This window comes from Filicampus tigris, chromosome 14 (assembly GCF_054856515.1).
Source record: "Filicampus tigris isolate MCC_2025a chromosome 14, RoL_Ftig_1.0, whole genome shotgun sequence".
In the NCBI taxonomy this organism is placed as follows: domain Eukaryota; kingdom Metazoa; phylum Chordata; class Actinopteri; order Syngnathiformes; family Syngnathidae; genus Filicampus; species Filicampus tigris.
Genome location: NC_141230.1, coordinates 15,995,089 through 16,014,755, shown reverse-complemented (window position 1 = coordinate 16,014,755; position 19,667 = coordinate 15,995,089). Strand labels below are relative to the sequence as shown.

The window sequence follows — 19,667 nt, the reverse complement described above, 5'->3', positions numbered from 1 at the left end:
CTTTAGTTGAAATAACTGAATGTTTTCAAAATGTTCTTTAAAAGTATTACTTTTTCAATCAATGGCATCCACTCCACCAGAAGGAGATTCTCTAGCATTGTAGAGTTGTCGCAGATGATAGATTTCCACACCTCAAACTTAATGGTCTCAGCAGACAACAGCCACTGGAAGGGGTCCAGGGCATCCTCACACGTAACATACGGTGATGTCAGACTCTGTTGAAGCAAAAGCATGATGATTATGGTGATTTATTGTTGCCTTTTGTGGTGGCCATAATATTCTCAGTCTTTCTTTTGATGATTTCTGTGGTACGGCCCTCTGGCCTCTGTGAATTACCTTAGGACTCAACATAAACAAGTTGAATTTGTCCTGTTTTCAGAGATGTTTTATTTAACTACATTTAAGTTCCCTTACAAAGCAATTTTGCAAACGTTCAACAAAGTTTATTCATGGTAATTCGTGTAAATTACCATATGTATAATTCTATAGAAACCTTAGTTAAATGTCACATCACATTGCATTTTTCCTCATACATTCAGGCAGTATTTTTCTTGGTTAAAGTGGAAGTCAGCCTAAACATTTTCTTTACAATAATATGTTCTATACAGCCTTACTAGTCTAAACTTGATATTCTTATTAATACAGGATTGTGTTTGTGGAATAAGAATTGAGCAGCAAAATCCATCTGTTTTTATCCATCCCAGGGGGTAGCCATTTAGTCACTTGCTGTCAACTGGAAATGACATCACAGTTGCTCAGGGCTCCGGTAATAACCAATCACAGCTCAGATTCAGAAAACAGGTGAGCCATGACAAGTTGTTACCGGAGCCCTGAGCAACTGTGATGTCATTTTTAGTCGACATCAATTGACAAAATGGCCGCCCCCTGAGATGGATAAAAAAGGGTGCTTCTTTGCTTCTTTACTCATATTTCACAAACGCAATTGTAATCAGAATGCCGTATTTAAACTAGTGAGGGACATTTGGATGCAGTCACAATTTAGGCCACAAGTATGAGCAATACTGTAAGAGAGACTTCCAAAAAGCTAACAAATATCGGTAATAACTAAATATTTTATTTGGTTGATCAAAGAGTCCTGAGAGTCAGCTATTACAGTGTTTTAGCTCTAAAATTTGTCATTGTTTATATCGGTGTGAGAGAGCTGGGGTTTTTTTTGGGCCATTTGTTTTCAATCTACAACTGAAAGGAGCAATTCCGGTGTAAACGCTTTTTCAACAAGCAGTAAAGTCTTTGTAGATTTTCTACAAGAAAAAAAAACATTAACTACAAATACCTACAAAGTAATGTCATAATGTTGACTTGCATATTTAATCATTTGTTTTTATGTTAGTTCATCAAAAAATGATGTCATTATATGAAACCAGTCAATGGCACAAAAAAAGTGACAGAGAACGCGGTAGGCACACCCCCTCTTTTTAATTAACAATTGTCCTCCAAATATGCATTCAGTCCTAATCACAGTAGTCTGACTAAATTACTTTGTATTTACTTCATACTGAATTTTAAAAAAAACACAAAAAAAACAAACAAACATGGTTTTCTTTGAAATTTTAAGTGCAGCTGAAAGCACCACTGGCTAACTACAAACTGCATCAGCAGGTGTACGGTATTTTCAAATTTACAAACTGTGCTCTATGTTTTTCATAGATTTCAAAGAGTTTCACAAGCCTCATGAAAGATTGAAGTCGCCATGATTTGAAGCAAGCCTCAGCTGTCAATGAATCACATCTCTTTGGTTTTTCCGCATTTCTTCCCACTTTACGCATAGAATACGCATAGATGAAAAGCACAAAAAAAGACATAAATAATAAATGTGAGAATATGGCCCAATATAAACAACACACAAGAGCACTATTGATAGAACATACAAGTGCAATATTGCCATCACTTTTCTAAGTGTTACTATCTCACCGTATTTATTTTATTTAATTGCTTCTACTGCAGTTTCGACATTTCATTATTTTCATTTGCACATGATCCTTGTTTGTGTTTCCTTTCTCTCTGTTTTGTATCACACCAAGGACTGGTGTTCCATTTTCATTGTGCACAACAAGAATGACAAAGGCTATTCTATTCTATTCTCGGTCACGGACAATGTGATTGTGAGTTGAAACTGAAAGACAGTCAATTAGGAAGCAACCTGAAGCTCTAGCTGTTCCAGACCAAAAACGGAAACGCGGAAGTTGTACGCTACAATAACAGTAGAAAATGACAGTAAACCTAATTTCACAAATGGACATTTACATTGTGACCTTTGTGCATTAAAACCATCAAATAATCTAAGCATACCTTCATTATTACTTCAGTGACGCTGCCTAGGATCTGGCTGATCCAAACACTTGCCTCACTTTGGTTTGTAAGCAAGGTTAGATAAATGTTTTGGAGTCGACCAGAATCTTTCAAGATATTGTCCATAATTTCTGCAAACCAGGAGAAAAAAAGACAATTACAGACAGGAAATGTTTAGATTTAAGCTATATTGTGATGTCAGGCTACAACCAATACTTTGAACGATAATTCTAACCCTTGGACCACACCCACTTATTTACAATGTCTTTTGTGTAATGTGGGACGTGTCCTTTATGAAGGCGTATTGAGTTCTCTCATCCAAGCCCTTCAAATTGCTCTTCACTAAGGAATAAGTCAGCAGTCCCAAGAGAAAGGGTGTGAACATGTTCCATTTAACGTTAGGTTAAACACTACCAGTACTTCAACATAGAGAACAAGACTGAGGCCTTGTGTGACAGAAATGTATGACTTTCTTCAGGGTCTAAACTCACGTCAGGTGAAATATTTATCCCTCGCAAATTTGTATTTGTCATTTTTTAAGATACCTGTAGAAATGAAAGGTGACAGCAAATACATTATCAATGTATATGAGTACACAGTATGTGTTGACATAAGGAATGTAACAAATATAATAATGTCATGTCACCTTCCAAACCGCTTATCCTGTACAGGGTCGCGGGGAGGTGCTGGAGCCTATCCCAGCTGACTATGGGCGAAAGGCAGACTACACCCCGAACTGGTCGCCAGCCAGTCGCAGGGCACAGACACAGACACCGTCACTGAGCGGGAACCGATCCCACGCTGCCCGCACACAACTCAGGTGTGTGTACCACTAAACCATCAGTGACGCGTCCAAATATAATAATATGTACTGAAAATGTATAAAACTGGTAGAAATATTGATAAAGAAAGTTAAGATTTTGTTGTGGTTGTTGTTGTTTTTAACACAGTATGTCCTGAAAGTACAATTCTAATGCAATTCTTCAATTTGCTTTATTTCTCCAGTCCTAAAATTATAGAGACAGACATAAAAAGGAGATTATAAAGCTAATTGCAAATATAACGGGATCACTGTGCGTGATTTACCTTCAACAGTAGCAATCGAGAGAGTTGCTATTTCCATGGACTGAAAACCACCACTGAGGATGTGCTGAACAATCATGTCCATGTCAGGATGAATTTCACTCAGTTTCAGCACCACTTCACCGACTGTCAGAAACCTGCCAAGCATAAAGCAGCCTGAAAATCTTGTCTAGGAAATATAGGAGCTGTCCAAAATGTGCTAGTCTAACAAATTGTGTGTGTTAAAGCTGCTATGTACAGAAAGCAATAAGCATTATACGTACAGCTCCTCCTCAATGTTTTGTGTTGGTATGTCTACATTACGCCAGGGCCTCGAGATGTTGGAGCCTCCAATGCCCCCTGGGAAGCCTCCACCTAAGAGACTGTGGAGAAGCCCTTTGAAAAATGAAACATCATGGGGAGCCACATGCTTACTCCAAGCCAGTAACACCTGGGAGACAGGTTCAGGAGACAAGAAAATCTCAAATTAGCTCAATACAATTTTGCTTTAGTGTAATATTCCTGAAAGTGCTGCACAATATGATGTCATTTTGTTTAAATTGTGACCACAATGATAATAGCATCACCCTTGTTGTTTGGAATATTGTGTCAATGAATAACCTAGAGGTAAGTGTATAACTAAACATGCTTTTATTACAGTAAAATGACTGCTGCTTCAAAAAAATAGCAGTGTATTCTGTGTATTTTAGTGCCTTCCATAATTTTGGCTTTACAAAAGTGTGGTTTGTACATCAAATGCTGGGAAATCTGCAGATGCATTTGAAAGACAACGGCACCCTCCTAAACTTGTAACGTTTATGAGCAATATAACTAATTGCCACATGGCAGCTCTAAAATCTAATCAATGTCCATTTGACTTCATATCAATGAGAAGACGCTGTAATGACTAGTGCTAATTGGGCGTGTTTGACATTTCCGCTTCTTAAGTATGGCCTGGTAGTTGCAGCCACTTGTTGCCATGGTCAACTGCTTTTGTGCAGCTGAAGGCTAATTAGTTGGTTCACCCTGAATGCGCTTGTGTGATTGCCACTTGAGAATGAAAATGTGCAGGGAGAGGAAAATAAAACCCGCAATAGTGCTTTCTTTATAAGGTGGATGTCACTATTCCGATGGCTATAGCTTACCTGCTGAGCAACCTTGTTGGGACTGATCCTGTCTAGAATCATGTCCACTGTGCCAGTCATGCACATGGTTGTGAGCCATAAGGGGTTACTACTGTTGTCGCAAATGTAAGACTGCAGAATGTCTCTTTCTAATGTCAAGAACAAAACCTGAGGAAGAGAAATCTGTCAAACTGGATGCATGCCGCTTACGGTAATTAGGGAAAGAATGTTACACAAGAAGCAAATCTAGTAGGGTGGAGACCTCGAGAGCAAATCTAACAATCCAATGTTATAGACCAAAGCTGTCGCCTCTTAGGCAATGTAGCCAAATGCTAAGGCAGCGGGCACCACAAATTCGCGAACATATTCACCAATATAACTATATTAAAAAGTATTATTAATATCAACTCAAAGGTTAACAAGGATTCAAATGTAATGGATTCAAATGTAATGCTCAATTAACATTACGGCAATACAAATGTCATGTCATGTCATGTCATCTTCCAAACCGCTTATCCTATATAGGGTCGCGGGGAGTTGCTGGAGCCTATCCCAGCTGTCAATGGGCGAAGGCAGACCACACCCCTAACTGGTGGCCAGCCAGTCGCAGGGCACACATAGACACTGTCACTGAGCGGGAATCGATCCCACGCTGCCCGCACACAACTCAGGCGTGTGTACCACTACACTATCAGCGGACCCGCAATACAAATGATAAAACTAAATACAGCATAATCATAGCGGTACCGAATAAGATGTCCTGTGTTAGTTATTTAGGACAGTGCTTTGTACAGCCTCAACATTGTAGGCTAATCAGTAAATGACCTGTTTTATATTTCTGTAGCTGGACAATGTGGTGGGCATGAAATTGTTAGCAATCATTTCTAAACATTAAATTTACACAGTCTGTCTACATTAGCCTAATTTATGTTTTTGTTGTATTTGCATCAGACTTGATAACATTTTGTTTGCTTTTGAAACTCATTCCTTTTCCCACATTTATATCAGATTGATCTGAAAATTGTACATACTATTTGATTACTTTTGTAAATCTCTGATGGAGGGGGATGCTATACAAAATTCTGCCGAGGGTACCACATTGGGTAGGGTCAGCTTCGTTATAGACAATGACTGATTGCGTGATCCGTTAACAGAAAAACCGACAAAAGACAATGGTGGCGTAACATTTCCTTGTTGATTCTAGTTAAGAGAAAATCCAAGCAGCACACAGACACTCTCCTTAGCTTCGAATTAAAACAGGGAAACAGCATGATAGACTCTCTCAAACTGCATAATAGGGTATACATACCTGCGCAAGTGGTATTCGGACAGTTTGTAAAACCAGTTCAGCAATTTCACTGAGTGAGTCATTGTTCAGCATTACAATGTCGCCAAGGGGGATGGAAACATCTAAGCAGAAGTACACAATGGATTTATTGCGCATGAATGGTATTGTATGTTATGGTATGGCAATTTCAATACGTTAACATCCAATGCTATTGGTTCCTCCAGTTCAAATACAGGTGGTGGTGCAAAGTTACCGTTGCCAGGCCACTTTTCAATATAGTGGATTATGTTGATGCCTCCAGCAATTATTGGATGTAGTGCAGAGATTGACTCAGCAGTTTCAGAGAAATTGCTCTGGATAACATGCATAATGCTATAAAAGATAAGGAGAAAAACAATAATGAGGCAATTGTGGCAAACAGCCAAATAAACTTTGATTTCCAAAGAGCCAAAGTCAGACTTCATGAAATCTAAATTCTGAATTTCTACTTAAACTTCACCTCTTCAACAAACCTCTCCAAACAGGTTGTTGTTTACTCACTTACTTTTATTTAGGATTACATAGTTTATCATTTACACCAATGTGTAACTGAGCCTTCCTATTACATATTGAAAAAATATAAAAAATAAGCATTACATTTGTCGTGCTAATAAGACCAAATACGGTAAGATACAAAAGATACAAATACAAAAGAAAATGAAAAGCACATACCTCTGAATGTTGGTGAGAAGGCTCGCTGCATTGTCCAACATTTGTTCAAATGATCCAGAAGAGAAGAGCTCTGGAAAAGCTAGAAGGCTCTCCCACAGCGAACTCTCTTTCTGCATCTCTTGAAACACCAACATCACGGCCCCAACGACCTTTGTCAGCTCGTTGGGTTTTGTTAGTACTTCCTTTTTCAGGATCTGCGAATCACACGGAAAATGTTTATTATTCATTGTAAATTTGCTTAAAATCTTGCTTTCAACGCCTCATTGGTTTTGAATAGTTTTGGTCTTTTTTTTTCTTCCATCTCCATACTGTGGTAGTAGTCACTTTTGCTATGCCATCAATATGAGTCATTAATAAATGAGTGCAAAACAAAAATCATCCATAGGTACTTTTGTCCCAGGAAGTGATGTACTGGGCACTAAAAGTGAACATCTGTGAACATTAGTATTACATCTTATGAATTTTGAAAATGTTTCCTATTGTGTAGGTGATGCTGAAATTGATGACCAAGGAAAATGCGACTCTCTACATGCACAAACACACAAAGACACACAGAGACACACACCTGGTTAAGTGTCAACAGAATGACCTCCAAGACAGTATTGTTCGAGGTGCAAAAGGTGAGCGCTGCATTGCTGACGGTGCTGGGTGCGGTTGTGTTGATGGCCGTCAGAGTTATGGCACAGATGGGCTGCTTCAACACGTTCATTGCTTCCATCATTTTGTACAAGGCCTCCTGGGGGGGAAATGTCACTTTGATAGTCAGTAGCCTACACTGTATTTAGTACAATATTTGTAGCTCTGTTTTTGCTTTTCAAACCATATGATGCAAATAATTGCCAAAACATAAGAGGCCATAAATGCTGTCAGTCGCGGTTTGGGCTTATTAAGGTGACACACGTTTCCTTGCTCACGTCTGAAGCTATGTTCCAGAAGTACCTACCGGATCTCTAACAGTAGAATTCTTGGTATGGATTGCAGAGCTATCCCTGTGGTTTTCTTGATTAGCCGCCCCTGAAACAAAAGAAAACAAACATCTGTCACTACTGTAACTAGTACTAAGTATTGTTGACTTAAGACGATGCCATGCTGTGTGGAAAACAAAAACAAGTGTAAGTGTAATCCCCGCTTCTAGTGATCATAGAAATGTGAAACAGACAACAAATTACACAAAGAATGTAAAATGTGACACTTAAAAGCATAATATTCGAGAGAACTTACTCAATATTTTTTCCAAGTTCAAGGGTATGTCCTGACTGGAATCGTTTGGAAATACGTAACTGTAAAATTTGCCACCTTGAATCAGCTTTGCCAAGAGAAAGCCCTTCGACGATGTTGATCTGTAAAAGCACAATATGAAGCGACTGTGACTTTCCTTTTGGAACATTTTGCCTTCGATTTTTTAAAATAGTATAAAGTATGTGCTTTTAACACACTTTAAGAAAGTCAACCCCCCAAAAATATTTGCAATAATGTGTTATATGGGCCTTCACTAGTCTATACATGGTATTCTGATTAATATTGCATTTGTGGAATATGAGCAAAGCAGCAAAATCCATCCGTTTTTAGCCATCTCAGGGGGCGGCCATTTGTAAGTTCTGTCGACTGAAAATGACATCACAGTTGCTCAGGGCTCAGGTAACGACCAATCACGACTCACCTGTTTTCTGAAGCTGAGCCATGATTGGTTGTTACCTGAGCCCTGAGGAACTGTGATGCCATTTTCAGTCGACAGCAGGTGACAAGATGGCCGCCCCCTGAGATGGCCAAAAACGGGTGGATTTTACTGCTTAAATTATATTCGACAAACACAATATCAATCAGAATACAGTGTTTCGTCTAGTGGGCCCACATAAAACATATTCTTGTAAAGAAATTTTGGGGTTGGCTTCCCCTTTAAAGTAGCATTTTGATGATGGTGGATACAAGAAGTATAGATTATTTTTTTACGCACAAAATAAAACTAATATAAAATGAGACTGCAGTTTAGCTTTGTTGTCCCTAATGCATTTCAATGGCCGAGAATACGGATTTTCCCGGCCTAGTCCCCACCCCATGCAAACAGTGGGGGTCCACTGAAATAGCTTACCTCGTATTATCGGTGGATCTTTTAGCAAACTTTGATTGGTGCATTTGGCGTGACGTGTTGTGACATTTGCTGTCTGTGTTGCACATGAGGGTCTGCAAGAAAGGGAAGAATCCAGCGCTGGGCAAGTTCCGGGGTGACACATAGCCTAGAAAACCAGACAGACAAGACAAATCCCTTGATGAACTTCAAACACACACCTTGAAAAACTACAATGATCCATTGGAAGAAGCATGCAGGTAAACTGGCTGAATGAACTTTGAACATTCAAAAACAACAATAGTCAGTGTGTTATTAAAGGGATCTGTTTTGTTTGTCAATCTGTTGCAAAACAATTTCCTCTTATAAAAGGGAATGTTTGTTTCTATGGATTTTTTGGACATCTCAAACCATTCCCATTCACATGTTGACCGCAGTGGGTTAACTCAAAGCTCGAGGGGCAGATCTGGCCCGCACCATGCTTTTTTTTTTTTTTTTTGGGGGGGGGAGCAGAGCCCTAGGTGAAGCTTTTGGTGTCTTATTCACGAGTGGCAGTTTCAGAACCTTAAATCATTTGAATGAATGTAATTAGTACTTCCAAGAATAGATTCGTGCCTTTCACAGTTCAGTTGAACCCAACCGCGTGCATGTGCCGCCAAATGCCTGGTTGGGCCGTGCAGCGGGGTGTTGCAGTGGAGGTACGGTGGGGCACCAGGATCGTTATCTTCTACAAAGCTTGCTGATGACCTGATCATTTTAATCCAGTGTGCTGGAGGAGGGAGAGACCTAAAACAGGCTGTATAGAGGCTCTCGAGGACCAGACTTGGGCAGCCCTGGTTTAGATGCTAATTCTCTTTGTCTGATGTATGTTCGCTTTACAGGAAATTTCAATTTGGAATGACAAACAGATTGAAGCTAGTTTTGCAGTACAGTTGCACCCTTAGCAATTAACAACTCTTGTGGTTTCACCTTCACCTTTGTAGCTTGTAGCAATGGGACGTTAGCAGCAATGAAACCATTTTGGTACCCTGACATAGACTAATAAAACAAAACGGCCCACTACATTTTTTTAACATCACAAACCATCCACAGTCACATACAGTAGATAGACCAACAAAACAAGCAGCTAAAAGACTGTTTTTGGTTAAACAGTACTGTGTACACAGTGTTTTTCAAGGATTTCCTGGTACAAAATGTCCTCAGTGTATTGCCTGCTGAAAATAAAGGCATAAATTACCAACTCACTCAAAACAAAATTACAGTTGGGAGAGGGGTGTAACTATGAATATCACCTAACAGAAATATAAATCCAGGTAATGTATAGTTATACACCCCACTGAAAGTAGAGATAGTTGAAAGCCTTTTTATAAAGTACTGTACCTAAACATTTCCTCAATTCTAATTCAGGGGAAGTCATGTGTTTGAGAATGAATACACCCTGTAGATTAAATTGCATTGCATAAGAATCTCTGTGTTGGAGGCCTTAATGTGCACATCTTCAAGACAATGGCAAAGTTTACAGACGGCAACAAGTGGAAATATTATTGGTTAAGTTCTATAAACTAAAAGCTTCATTTTTTTAAACAAATGAGACACGTTATGTCCTGAACTATCAGGTCACTAGGTAGAAGATTGTGATTGTGAGAAACACCCATAAGAACTCTCCCTAAGCGCCTTGCACCATTGTTGATTTTTAGCCCATTGAATTGATGAATAGAGGAGGACAAACATATAGTTCAAAGGTTGGTTGACTCCTTCTGTTTGAGTAATTCTCCTTTTATTTACTCTCATTGTGAAAAGGTAATGCTTCAAATTGTAAAGCTGTTAGCAGCATCAAGATAACTCAAAAATGTGTAATCAAATTGTCGTTAATGTTTAGAATGAAGAAAATCACAATTGTGTGGAAAATGATACTTATTGTAAATGTTTCATTATTTTGAAAACTAAAACAAAAAAGTTGACAGTTGCAGTTGACAAGAACATTTTATTTAAAGTAATTTTTTTGTATGTCATGTCAGTATGTTTTTTTCTAGGTTAGCATTAATAGACAGAGTAGATGTAACTATTTCTAATCAACATTGCAATCAATAATGAAGAGACGGATTAGACCCGTGCATCAGGCAATAGTTGTTACTTAATGAAACGCTTTGTTTTAATTGGTGAGCTATTCTGCTCTGTTATCGTATTGTGCATATTTTGTTTGCAGAGTGCATCTGAGTGATTGTGTGTCATGTCGGCTGTTCAATAAATATGGAAATAAAGTGAATTGAAGAAACTTAACACATATCCTTTCACTTACATGGCTCACGAAGCTCCGGTGGGTAATGATCGCGGGTCACAGCAACGATAATAAAGATGATCAGAGGCCAGATGATCAGCGTCAGTGACCAGACCTAGAACACACCAGCTCAGTTCCATAACTTGCCATCAATTGCTGCCATTAACTTCCTTCATATACATGTAGGTGTTACACTCACTGGATTTCTGACTATATTCAGCCCATTTTTCCAAAGAAGAAGCTTGACTTGCTGGAAGAAGCCCATCTTTGGACAGGCTATAATGGCGTCAAAATGAATAAATGACTATTCAGTAAAGACAGGCAAAATAACACATTCGACTATACTCTAACAATGATTTCCATTAATTGAGTATTTCTCACTGGCCCAAAAAACATGTACCACTGACTGCTAATATTGCTACAATGTTGGGGTTTCACTCATATTCTGTCATAATGTTTGCTTAATTCATTAATTGACGATTTGTACAACTGTTATGTTGTGTTGTTATGTTTACATTTTGGTGTAAATTATCTATATTATCTTTGCATATTTTACACAATGTTGGCAGTTATTTGGACAGCAAAGAAAGAATTTCACTGTACAGGGGAGGCATTTTGTCTATAATGTCCATATGATAAGAAACAATTTGAATTGAATGAATAATTGAACTACATATATGGTCAAAATGGACTATACAAACTTAGTTTAGATACATAAAAGGCCTAATGTTCCATTTCGATGGACACTAATGTTCCATTTCGATGGACACTGTCACAGTTATCAGCGTGTACATACAACCAGAGTTTCGGGTTAGGCTCAGTCGTGACTCTTGTAAACATGATAATGTTACTATTATAGTCATATTAATAGCAATAATACGCAAAGGTAGAATTAAATATAATCATTAATCATAATAAAGTTAATCGGCCTTTAATGGACTTGCATATATGCAAAAATATCACTACCTTTCTAAAAAATAATGGGCTAAGTTACGTTTTCATGTTTTTGTTTTTTCAGGAAAAAAAACGGAAGTAAATACAGTACTTATTATTTTATATTCATTTATAATGTCATTTCTGAGGTCGAATTGAATGATCTGTTTAACTGAGGATGTGGCCGAGTTTAAAAGTTGCCTGCATCCTGAGATGTTTAAGGCAAAAATTGTCAAAACATGACTTGAGCCATTATTTTAAGAGGCTGACTATTTCATATAAAAGTTTGATGTACGAATGAACGTATGACATAATACGGTAACACTCACCTGTTCCGTTTGTTCTCCCAATGAGATTTGTTTTCTTCAGTCCACTCGTTGCGTGAGAACAAAAAAAATCACAAAAGCACTCGCGCACAACGGCCTCTTTTCTTTCAGTCAAACCACGGCTTTTTGGAAGTTCCTCTTACAGAACCCAAAACAAAGTGGTTTCGATTCCGTTTGATCACCTCCCGTGACTACTCCAGGTGCGGGAAGGAGCTTACCTCTTACACACTAAAAACTCCCGTCTCCGGCATTGCAGCGGACCAATCACGAGCGCGCATTCTTTTCAAGTACAGTACATGAAACTAATTGCAGCACTGTAGTTGTATCACACTTACTGTAAGTCACATTTCTTAGTATCTATTCGCCCTTTTGTTCATTTTCTATTCAAACAAATTACCGTGCAAATGGCTGACGACTGGTATCATAATCCACCGCAACCCCTCAACACACACGCTCACACAAATAAAATCAATGAGTGGACCATGTGTTCTTATTTTATTCAGTTATTAAAAATAGGAATACAATTTTGATATGAAACATACATGGATTGAGCATGTACATGAACATGTTAGGTCTTATTAATTGAGCTAATAGCCTAGAGTAAAACAGAGGGGCCATTTACAGTAAAAGCACATTGAGTACCTTTACGTTAACTTTCAGTAGACCTCCGCACTACCACACACATTTTTTCTAAGAACACTAACTTACTCTTACTTTGATGTAATGTAAATTGATTTGAACCGAAAAAAAAGTACAGCACATTTCAACGTTCACACATTGATCAAAGCCAGAAAAAAGCTGAGCCGTAATTGGCAATTACCTGAGCCTCAGGCACTTTTCTGCCCCGAGATGGATAAAAATGGATAGATTTTGCTGCTTAATTCATATTCCACAAATGCAATATTAATCATAATGCCATGTTTAGACTACGGGAGGGATATACAACATATTATTGTGAAGAACATGTTTAACTTGACTCCCTCTTTAAACGTCACCCATTGTCAACCTCCTATCATTCTCATCACATTACAATCTTTAGCAACACGTCGCCCAGAATTACAGAATACAAATCATCACGTTACAACCTTCAGCAACCCCATAACCCCCCAAAATAAAAAACCAGAGCAGAGAAGAAACTCTTATCAATTGGGCAAATTAAAAAAAGAAAAGTAGACTCAAGAGGTAAATGGCACCTGGAGAATGTAAAAACATTTTTAATAAGTTTTTCATGGAGGTAAAAAGTAATGGTAAAGGCAAATCAATACTCTAAATCTTTTTCACTTGTAGTGCACTACACTCACAGTATTGCCCTACCCATGTAACAGAACGTATTTCTGGCGTTTCGTGCATCCGTGATATGCCAGGTTATTGCACAATAATGATGAATAAGGAAGCGTTTTCCTCAAGTGAAATGTATTCAACTGGAAAATCCAATAGAATGTGCTGGACTAAGATTGAAATACTCACCACTTCTTTTCTTTGTGAATTCAACAGAAATGTACTTATAGCAGTGGTCACCACAAAAATATTCAGAGTCTCAAATTCCACATGCTTAAAACTAAGCACTGAACCAAATCCTTAAATAAAAAAATTTTTAAAAAAGAATAAAAATCATTCCACACATGCCGATTGATTGATGATCAATAAATAACATGGACAATGCCACACTGACTGAAATCAATCTTCTAACAACATTTCAAGATTGTAAATGATACAATTGACAATAATACAAGTTTGGCATTAAAGTCTGTTCCTTGTGTGACTCCAGAGTTGCACAACTCCTTGGCATAAAAAGTACCAGTAACACCCGTGACAAAAAGGAACAGTTCAAATACTGTACTGTGTAAAAAATTGACACCGCTTTTGGCACTTGTGTATAGCAGGAGAGGTCAAAGGTGACATCAGTAAACAATTTTCCAGTGTGTAGGTTGTTCACACTTTTTTTCATTGTCCCCACAGAATCGGTTGTAAGTGTTTTTGGGATTAAAACCAAGTATTTCACGCTCTTCGTGGATACGGAAGGAAAAGGTCGAGACTGATGTTCCAATGAAGAATCTAGATAAAGCAATAGAAACAAAATAATGACTGGCTGGTTGCAATAGTTTCTCGAAGCAGGTTTTTGATCTACTTTACAAATGATCTCAAAGGGAAGTTGGAGGAAATTAATGTTTGTGAAAAATCCTGCTGAAAAAAAAAAAAAACTGTTTCAAAGCTTGTTTGCCCCCAAATGACAACTACAATCTCTCTAGCCAACATCCCCCCCGATTTGTAAATGATGTTATCTCGTAACCCCATTTGTCAACAAATCATGTTTGTTCTGTTGTGCGGTAAATAAGTGAAGAAAAACAATAAGTATCCAGAGGAACACAAGATTGACAGTGCAATGTTTGCAGTGACATAACTACACTATACATCCCACAATCCTACTGATCGCAAATTTACCTTGCATGAGCACAAATCCACTGATCAATGATTGCCACTCCTCCATCTTTAAAAAGCTCCAGGTCCTCTGTGGACGGTTCAAATCGTACCATCTCAGGCAACAACCTCTTTAGCTCCTTCAGTTCTGTTGGATGGCGTGTATGTGGAGATAGAGATGTCTTTTTTCAGTACAATACACACCTCAGCAGTTTTAAACTTTATTAACATTTGCCCAGACAAAATTATAAATTCAAATGGGGCCCACATTTAAAATAAAGATGATACTGTACACTATGCTAAACTTAATATTGAACTTTGACTAAATATGCCGTGAAGTCATCACCTTCCTCATCTGCATCAGTTGCAACAAATACTTTATCCAGTTTGTGCTTCTTCATCAGGTTCCGTATTTTTTTGACCGCTCCCTTCAGGCTGGGTACGTCCTCTCTGTGACCCCAGATGAAATCCTTTCGTCGCAAGTGGACCCCAAGGTATGGACCCCCTTTGGCAGAGCCCAGCTTGGCCTGAGGAGAAAATAGTAACATTATTCCCCAGGCTATCTCCAAATACTGCAGCTTCATTCAACAATCAAAAAACATGATCTGTTATCTATCTATCTATCTATTATTAACACAATCAGAGGAAGATTTTTTTTCTATTCGACCACGACTGCTCCCTAGAACATAATCATCCATGATGCCGGAAAAGAGCCGAAAAATTCAGGTCTGATCAAAAGCCAGAGAAAAGAAATGTGTCTTCAACTGGGTTTTAAAAATGGACAGGGAGGGGGCTTGCCTAAGAACCAATGGGAGGTCATTCCAGAGGGAAGGACCAGCGACAGAAAAGGCTCGATCCCCTCTGAGGCTCCGCTTGGTCCTCGGCACCTCGAGCAGCGATTGGTCCGCGGACCTGAGGCTGCAGGAAGGTGCGTAGCTCGGAGAAGTATTAGCTTCTCGTGCTAGCTATCCGTCAAGTGGCCAAGCACCTGTCGTCACTCGTGAATAAAAAGTAGTGTGTTGTACTTGTATGCGTGTTAATGTACATTACAGTGGTGGTTGATATTTTTACACTTTACACTTTACACTACTATTTTGTGTGACAATTCATTTGTCAGTAAAATACATGCTAAAATACAGTTTAAAGAGTTTTGCTGTGTTTAAAATATTACAATTAGAACTGTTAAGTACCTGTTATAATTACTGTATATGATTATAAAATGTGACCTGTTTTATGCCGAACATTTTGACTCTGGGACAAAATATTCAAATTGATTTAATCAATTAGAAATTGTGCTTCGTATATGAACACATCTGAGGTAGCAACATGGAAGGTGTTTGACTTTGGAGCTTCCGCTGTATGTGAAATGTTTAGTCTGAAGTGTCCCTTTAACACAGTGTAATGTCGGTAGTCACAGCAGAGATGCTGACTCACATTCATGCGAGTCCAGTCTTCATTGTAAGCGGTTTGATCGCCATCATCTGTCGAGTTGAGGTACTTTGCTCTGAACTCGTCTCCAATGAGGCGCAGGTGCTTGGCAAACACCATACTGCGGCGGCTCTGTTAAAGAGGGAATAGAGTACATATTATTTTCTCAAAATTCTAACGTGCATCCTTCTGTATTTACAAAGCAACACCACATTGATGGCAAATAAAATCCACTGAGGTTCAAACTACCATCTGCCAACAGTTGTACATAAATATCAGGAACAGCAATAAATAAATAATCTGAATTAAAACAACATCCTGCAGCATTTGTCATGCTTGTGTGATGTTAAACACGTGTTTGACTTACATTCCAGTAATCCTTCCCTGCATAGTGATCATGGAGAAGTGTCTCCGCTCGGTCAAGCATTACTGAGCTGCAGACGAGAAGAAAAAACAAAGTTAAATGGCTTACGGATGCCACCTGCACTGTCCTTGATCCAAATTAAACAGCAAGATTAATCATCATTGATTGCCTACTATTACAAAGCACTACAGATAATGCAGAGAATAGCTCTATTATTTAAAAAAAAGTACATAACTCATCTTAAATGAAATGGTAAATGTATTACTAAGTACATTGTTCCATTTTTTTTTTAATAACGTGTAATTAATTTCTCACTAGCTAAGTTTTTCTTTTAAAGGTATTTAGTCCTGTTGTTTGTATTATCACATGCACATGCCACGCACAGTCCAATTAGATGCTATACACAATTTATGGCCAAAAATACCTAATTTACAAATATAACTTTTAACTGATACAAGAGTCAGTAGTGTGGAACTGCGCAACATAAGAGTGGGTGTGTCTATTTTTTTCCCAACAAATTCTGACAATTTCTACATTTGTAAAGGCATGCATTTTGTACTAGATGGAATCTCATTGGACTCTGTAAGTGTGCATAAAGTTGAGAGGGTGGTGTATACAAATATAGATCTATAATCATGAGTTCCATCATCTTTCTCAGAGGACTCACGTCACTGTAATGTTCTTTTGAAGAACCGGCACCATGATGGAGGCATGACCTTGTGCTGACAGACAAGTTATGTTTCGAGCTCTCGTTTCTTCAAAGCCCCAAAACCAGCCCCTTGGAAGATGACATAAACGAGAGAGGAAAGAGGAAAAATATGGATTTGAAGATGGATGTTACTGACAGTTAGCTGCTACAACCATCCACTGGCTTTCACATTAAAGTTTATTTTCTGAATTGTCATACAGTCGTTATCATGGATTATCTATTACTGTGCAAACATTGATGTGTTAATGACATGTTTTATCAAAGTAGAAAATCACATTTTAAGCTACATTTTAAATAATGTGAGAGCTTTGCATTACCTATAGTAGCCTTGTTTATCTTTGTTGTACATCGATTTCTCAATGCATGGCCTCTCATCAACCTTTTCCTCCCATTTCCCATCAGTCCATCCCTCTGCGTAATTTTGCAGGACCACAACCTGATCAATGAATGGACCTCCATTTTCTAGAACCAAAAGAAGAAAAAAGTGAAGACTCTTGACACATGTACAGTAAAGGGGGGTATAGCACGGGATTCAACAAGCTTGAGTGATCATTTCAAAAAGTTCACACAATATACTGCAGGTTGGTTTGAGTAAAATAGCTCACCAGCAATGAATTCCTCATACTCGATCACAGGAACGTTGACCTGTAGGCTGGTGAGGCTGAAGAACTCTCCCCAAGGAATGCGGATCTGATGGAGGTTGGGGCTCTGCCAGTGATACAAGCGACCCCAGGGGGGAAGCACGAGGACCCAATCATCACCATTCTTCCTCAGAGATTTTACCAGAGATGCTATGCGTATGTAAACGTCTCGCCGGAGGTTGAAACCCTCTGGAGGGTTCACATCGTAGAGAAGGTATCTTGAATACAGCAACACAAGAAGTGAGTGTATGTCGTAGGTAGCAAGAATGTTATTTTCCTTGCAAATTTACTTGAGTACATTTGTCTGTTAGTTTAGCATTTAATGGACAATTCCGAATTTACGTCAGAACGATGTCACAAGCCAAGATGGCGGTCAAGTCGATGAAAACAATCCGCTCATTGAAAAGCATTGAACTTTGGGTCGCTGTCATTTGATTTGTGAGGATTATTGATTTCGAAATGTGATGAAATGTTGTTTGACTACTATACCAATCTGCCTGCAGAGGCAAAAGTGTGATTTTTATCACACTCAAGAACGAGACTTACCACTTAAAAAGTGCTCACCACAAAGCACTGCGGTCTTGGTTATCTTCCATTCCGAACCATCCAGTCCCACTCTCTTCACTCTTTTTACCCACTTTCTCCAACGTTCAAGGTCCACACAGTAATTGTGGTGTAACCTGTTTTAAGTACATCATGTTTTACTGTGAAACGCCTTAAAGAAAGAGACATGGTGGCTATTTGGTAGCTTGTGAAAAATGAAGAGAAGCAAATAAAGATGTTCGAGTTGCTCTAATACGTGTCACTTGAATCCCTATGCCAAATACTACGACATGATAATTTGAACGATAATATGAATAATAATTTACTTTCCAATGTGATGATTGGGATAACAAACCGCACAACAACTTCTTGGCATGATTTTCTGCAAGCTTTATATAATGTCACAGGTAAAAGAAATACAATACAGCGGGTTGTTTTCACCGACTAAGGCGCCTTGCATCGTGGGTATTACCAGAAATGCCCGGATATTCGGAATTGTCCATAGTCATGTTTTAAGTTTTGTTTAGGAAAATACTGCACTTTTTTATTCCAACAACTTACCTATTGGGTGCATTAGTGTAGTAGTAGTAATAGTACAGTTGACACACTGGAGATCTTTTATATTTTGAACACCTGAGATCATCGGGCAGCACACAGTTTACGTCATAGCTCTGTCTAAAGTGTTTCTATGGAGGGTAACATGTAGCAGCTTCAGGCACATTACTGAGGCACAGTCACTTGGACAGAAACGATTATGTCGACGACTATGGCACCGAAATTCAGTAAGAGGCATTATTGTTTCGAAAATGTGTTTAAAAGATCTGCTATATATGATGGGTGGCTCAGTTGTTAAATAAATCACTAAACATTCAACTTTTCCAACGGTGTGTCGTGATAACAGAATTATTTCAGTATGACAACAGCTGTTTATTATCACAATTTAGATCCCACAAACGTAAACGTGTAACGTCAATCAGTGGTTACCCCCACACAAACCTTGATAAACTTTCAAACCAAATCACAACAAACAGGAGCACAGGAAACAAGGGCAGCTAGCATAACGGAACGTGTCATTTAGCTCACCGTAGGTCCCTAGCGGCGGCGATGGGTACAGTAGCAGTGTTGCTTGCACCAAACACGTCCTCGCTATTTGCCCTTTCGAAGCCTGCGAAAGCAATCAAAATAGAAAACCACAAAACGCTAAGACAGCACGCTGTATTTCTAGCAGTAAGTGATGAACGCGTTTCACTGAACGCCATATTTCCTCAAAGCCACGCACTTCCGGAAGTCGAAAAAGCGTTTTAGGAGTTGCCAGGGCAACCATCCACATCCGGCAAGCAGGGACGCCCGAACCATCGCGATAAACAAATGTCTCGCGAGAGAAATGTAGTATTTTGGAGGTTGTGTAGAATCCCGACCGAACCGTGTATAAATGTCACTTATGTGCCTAAATTGTTCAAATGTTGA

General features: G+C 38.7%; 2 protein-coding genes across 2 annotated transcripts in view; both read right to left on the bottom strand.

The window, feature by feature from the left end:
• Nucleotides 1-12,299, bottom strand: part of abca12 (ATP-binding cassette, sub-family A (ABC1), member 12) — a 54,226-nt gene extending 41,927 nt beyond the window's left edge. Inside the window, exons 1-15 of the mRNA XM_086050733.1 lie at nt 12,101-12,299; nt 11,038-11,114; nt 10,860-10,953; nt 8,585-8,729; nt 7,717-7,835; nt 7,439-7,509; nt 7,061-7,231; nt 6,496-6,689; nt 6,038-6,156; nt 5,806-5,906; nt 4,518-4,664; nt 3,657-3,823; nt 3,397-3,530; nt 2,311-2,441; nt 51-215 (exon numbers count right to left, since the gene is read on the bottom strand). Of these exons, the coding sequence (XP_085906859.1) occupies nt 51-215; nt 2,311-2,441; nt 3,397-3,530; nt 3,657-3,823; nt 4,518-4,664; nt 5,806-5,906; nt 6,038-6,156; nt 6,496-6,689; nt 7,061-7,231; nt 7,439-7,509; nt 7,717-7,835; nt 8,585-8,729; nt 10,860-10,953; nt 11,038-11,103 (1,824 nt within the window). The 5' untranslated portion in view covers nt 11,104-11,114; nt 12,101-12,299. The remainder of the gene's footprint in view (nt 1-50; nt 216-2,310; nt 2,442-3,396; nt 3,531-3,656; nt 3,824-4,517; nt 4,665-5,805; nt 5,907-6,037; nt 6,157-6,495; nt 6,690-7,060; nt 7,232-7,438; nt 7,510-7,716; nt 7,836-8,584; nt 8,730-10,859; nt 10,954-11,037; nt 11,115-12,100) is intronic.
• Nucleotides 12,300-12,575: 276 nt separating this feature from the next.
• On the bottom strand, nt 12,576-19,513 carry pofut2 (protein O-fucosyltransferase 2). Its single transcript, XM_086052552.1, has 9 exons — nt 19,284-19,513; nt 17,622-17,875; nt 17,334-17,478; nt 16,975-17,085; nt 16,311-16,377; nt 15,950-16,075; nt 14,862-15,042; nt 14,540-14,663; nt 12,576-14,152 (listed from the first exon to the last, which is right to left on the bottom strand). Exons 1-9 carry the CDS (start codon nt 19,457-19,459, stop codon nt 13,999-14,001), a joined length of 1,338 nt encoding a protein of 445 aa, XP_085908678.1. The 5' UTR covers nt 19,460-19,513; the 3' UTR covers nt 12,576-13,998.
• Nucleotides 19,514-19,667: the final 154 nt, after the last annotated feature.

Bases quoted from the DNA above. Each gene is read 5' to 3' on its own strand.
- pofut2 (XM_086052552.1), bottom strand. From the start codon at position 19,459: ATGGCGTTCAGTGAAACGCGTTCATCACTTACTGCTAGAAATACAGCG. The intron at 17,876-19,283 runs GTGAGCTAAATG...GCTGTATTCAAG, and splicing joins GCCGCCGCTAGGGACCTACG to ATACCTTCTCTACGATGTGA. The intron at 15,043-15,949 runs GTGAGTCAGCAT...TTTTCTCCTCAG, and splicing joins AAGACTGGACTCGCATGAAT to GCCAAGCTGGGCTCTGCCAA.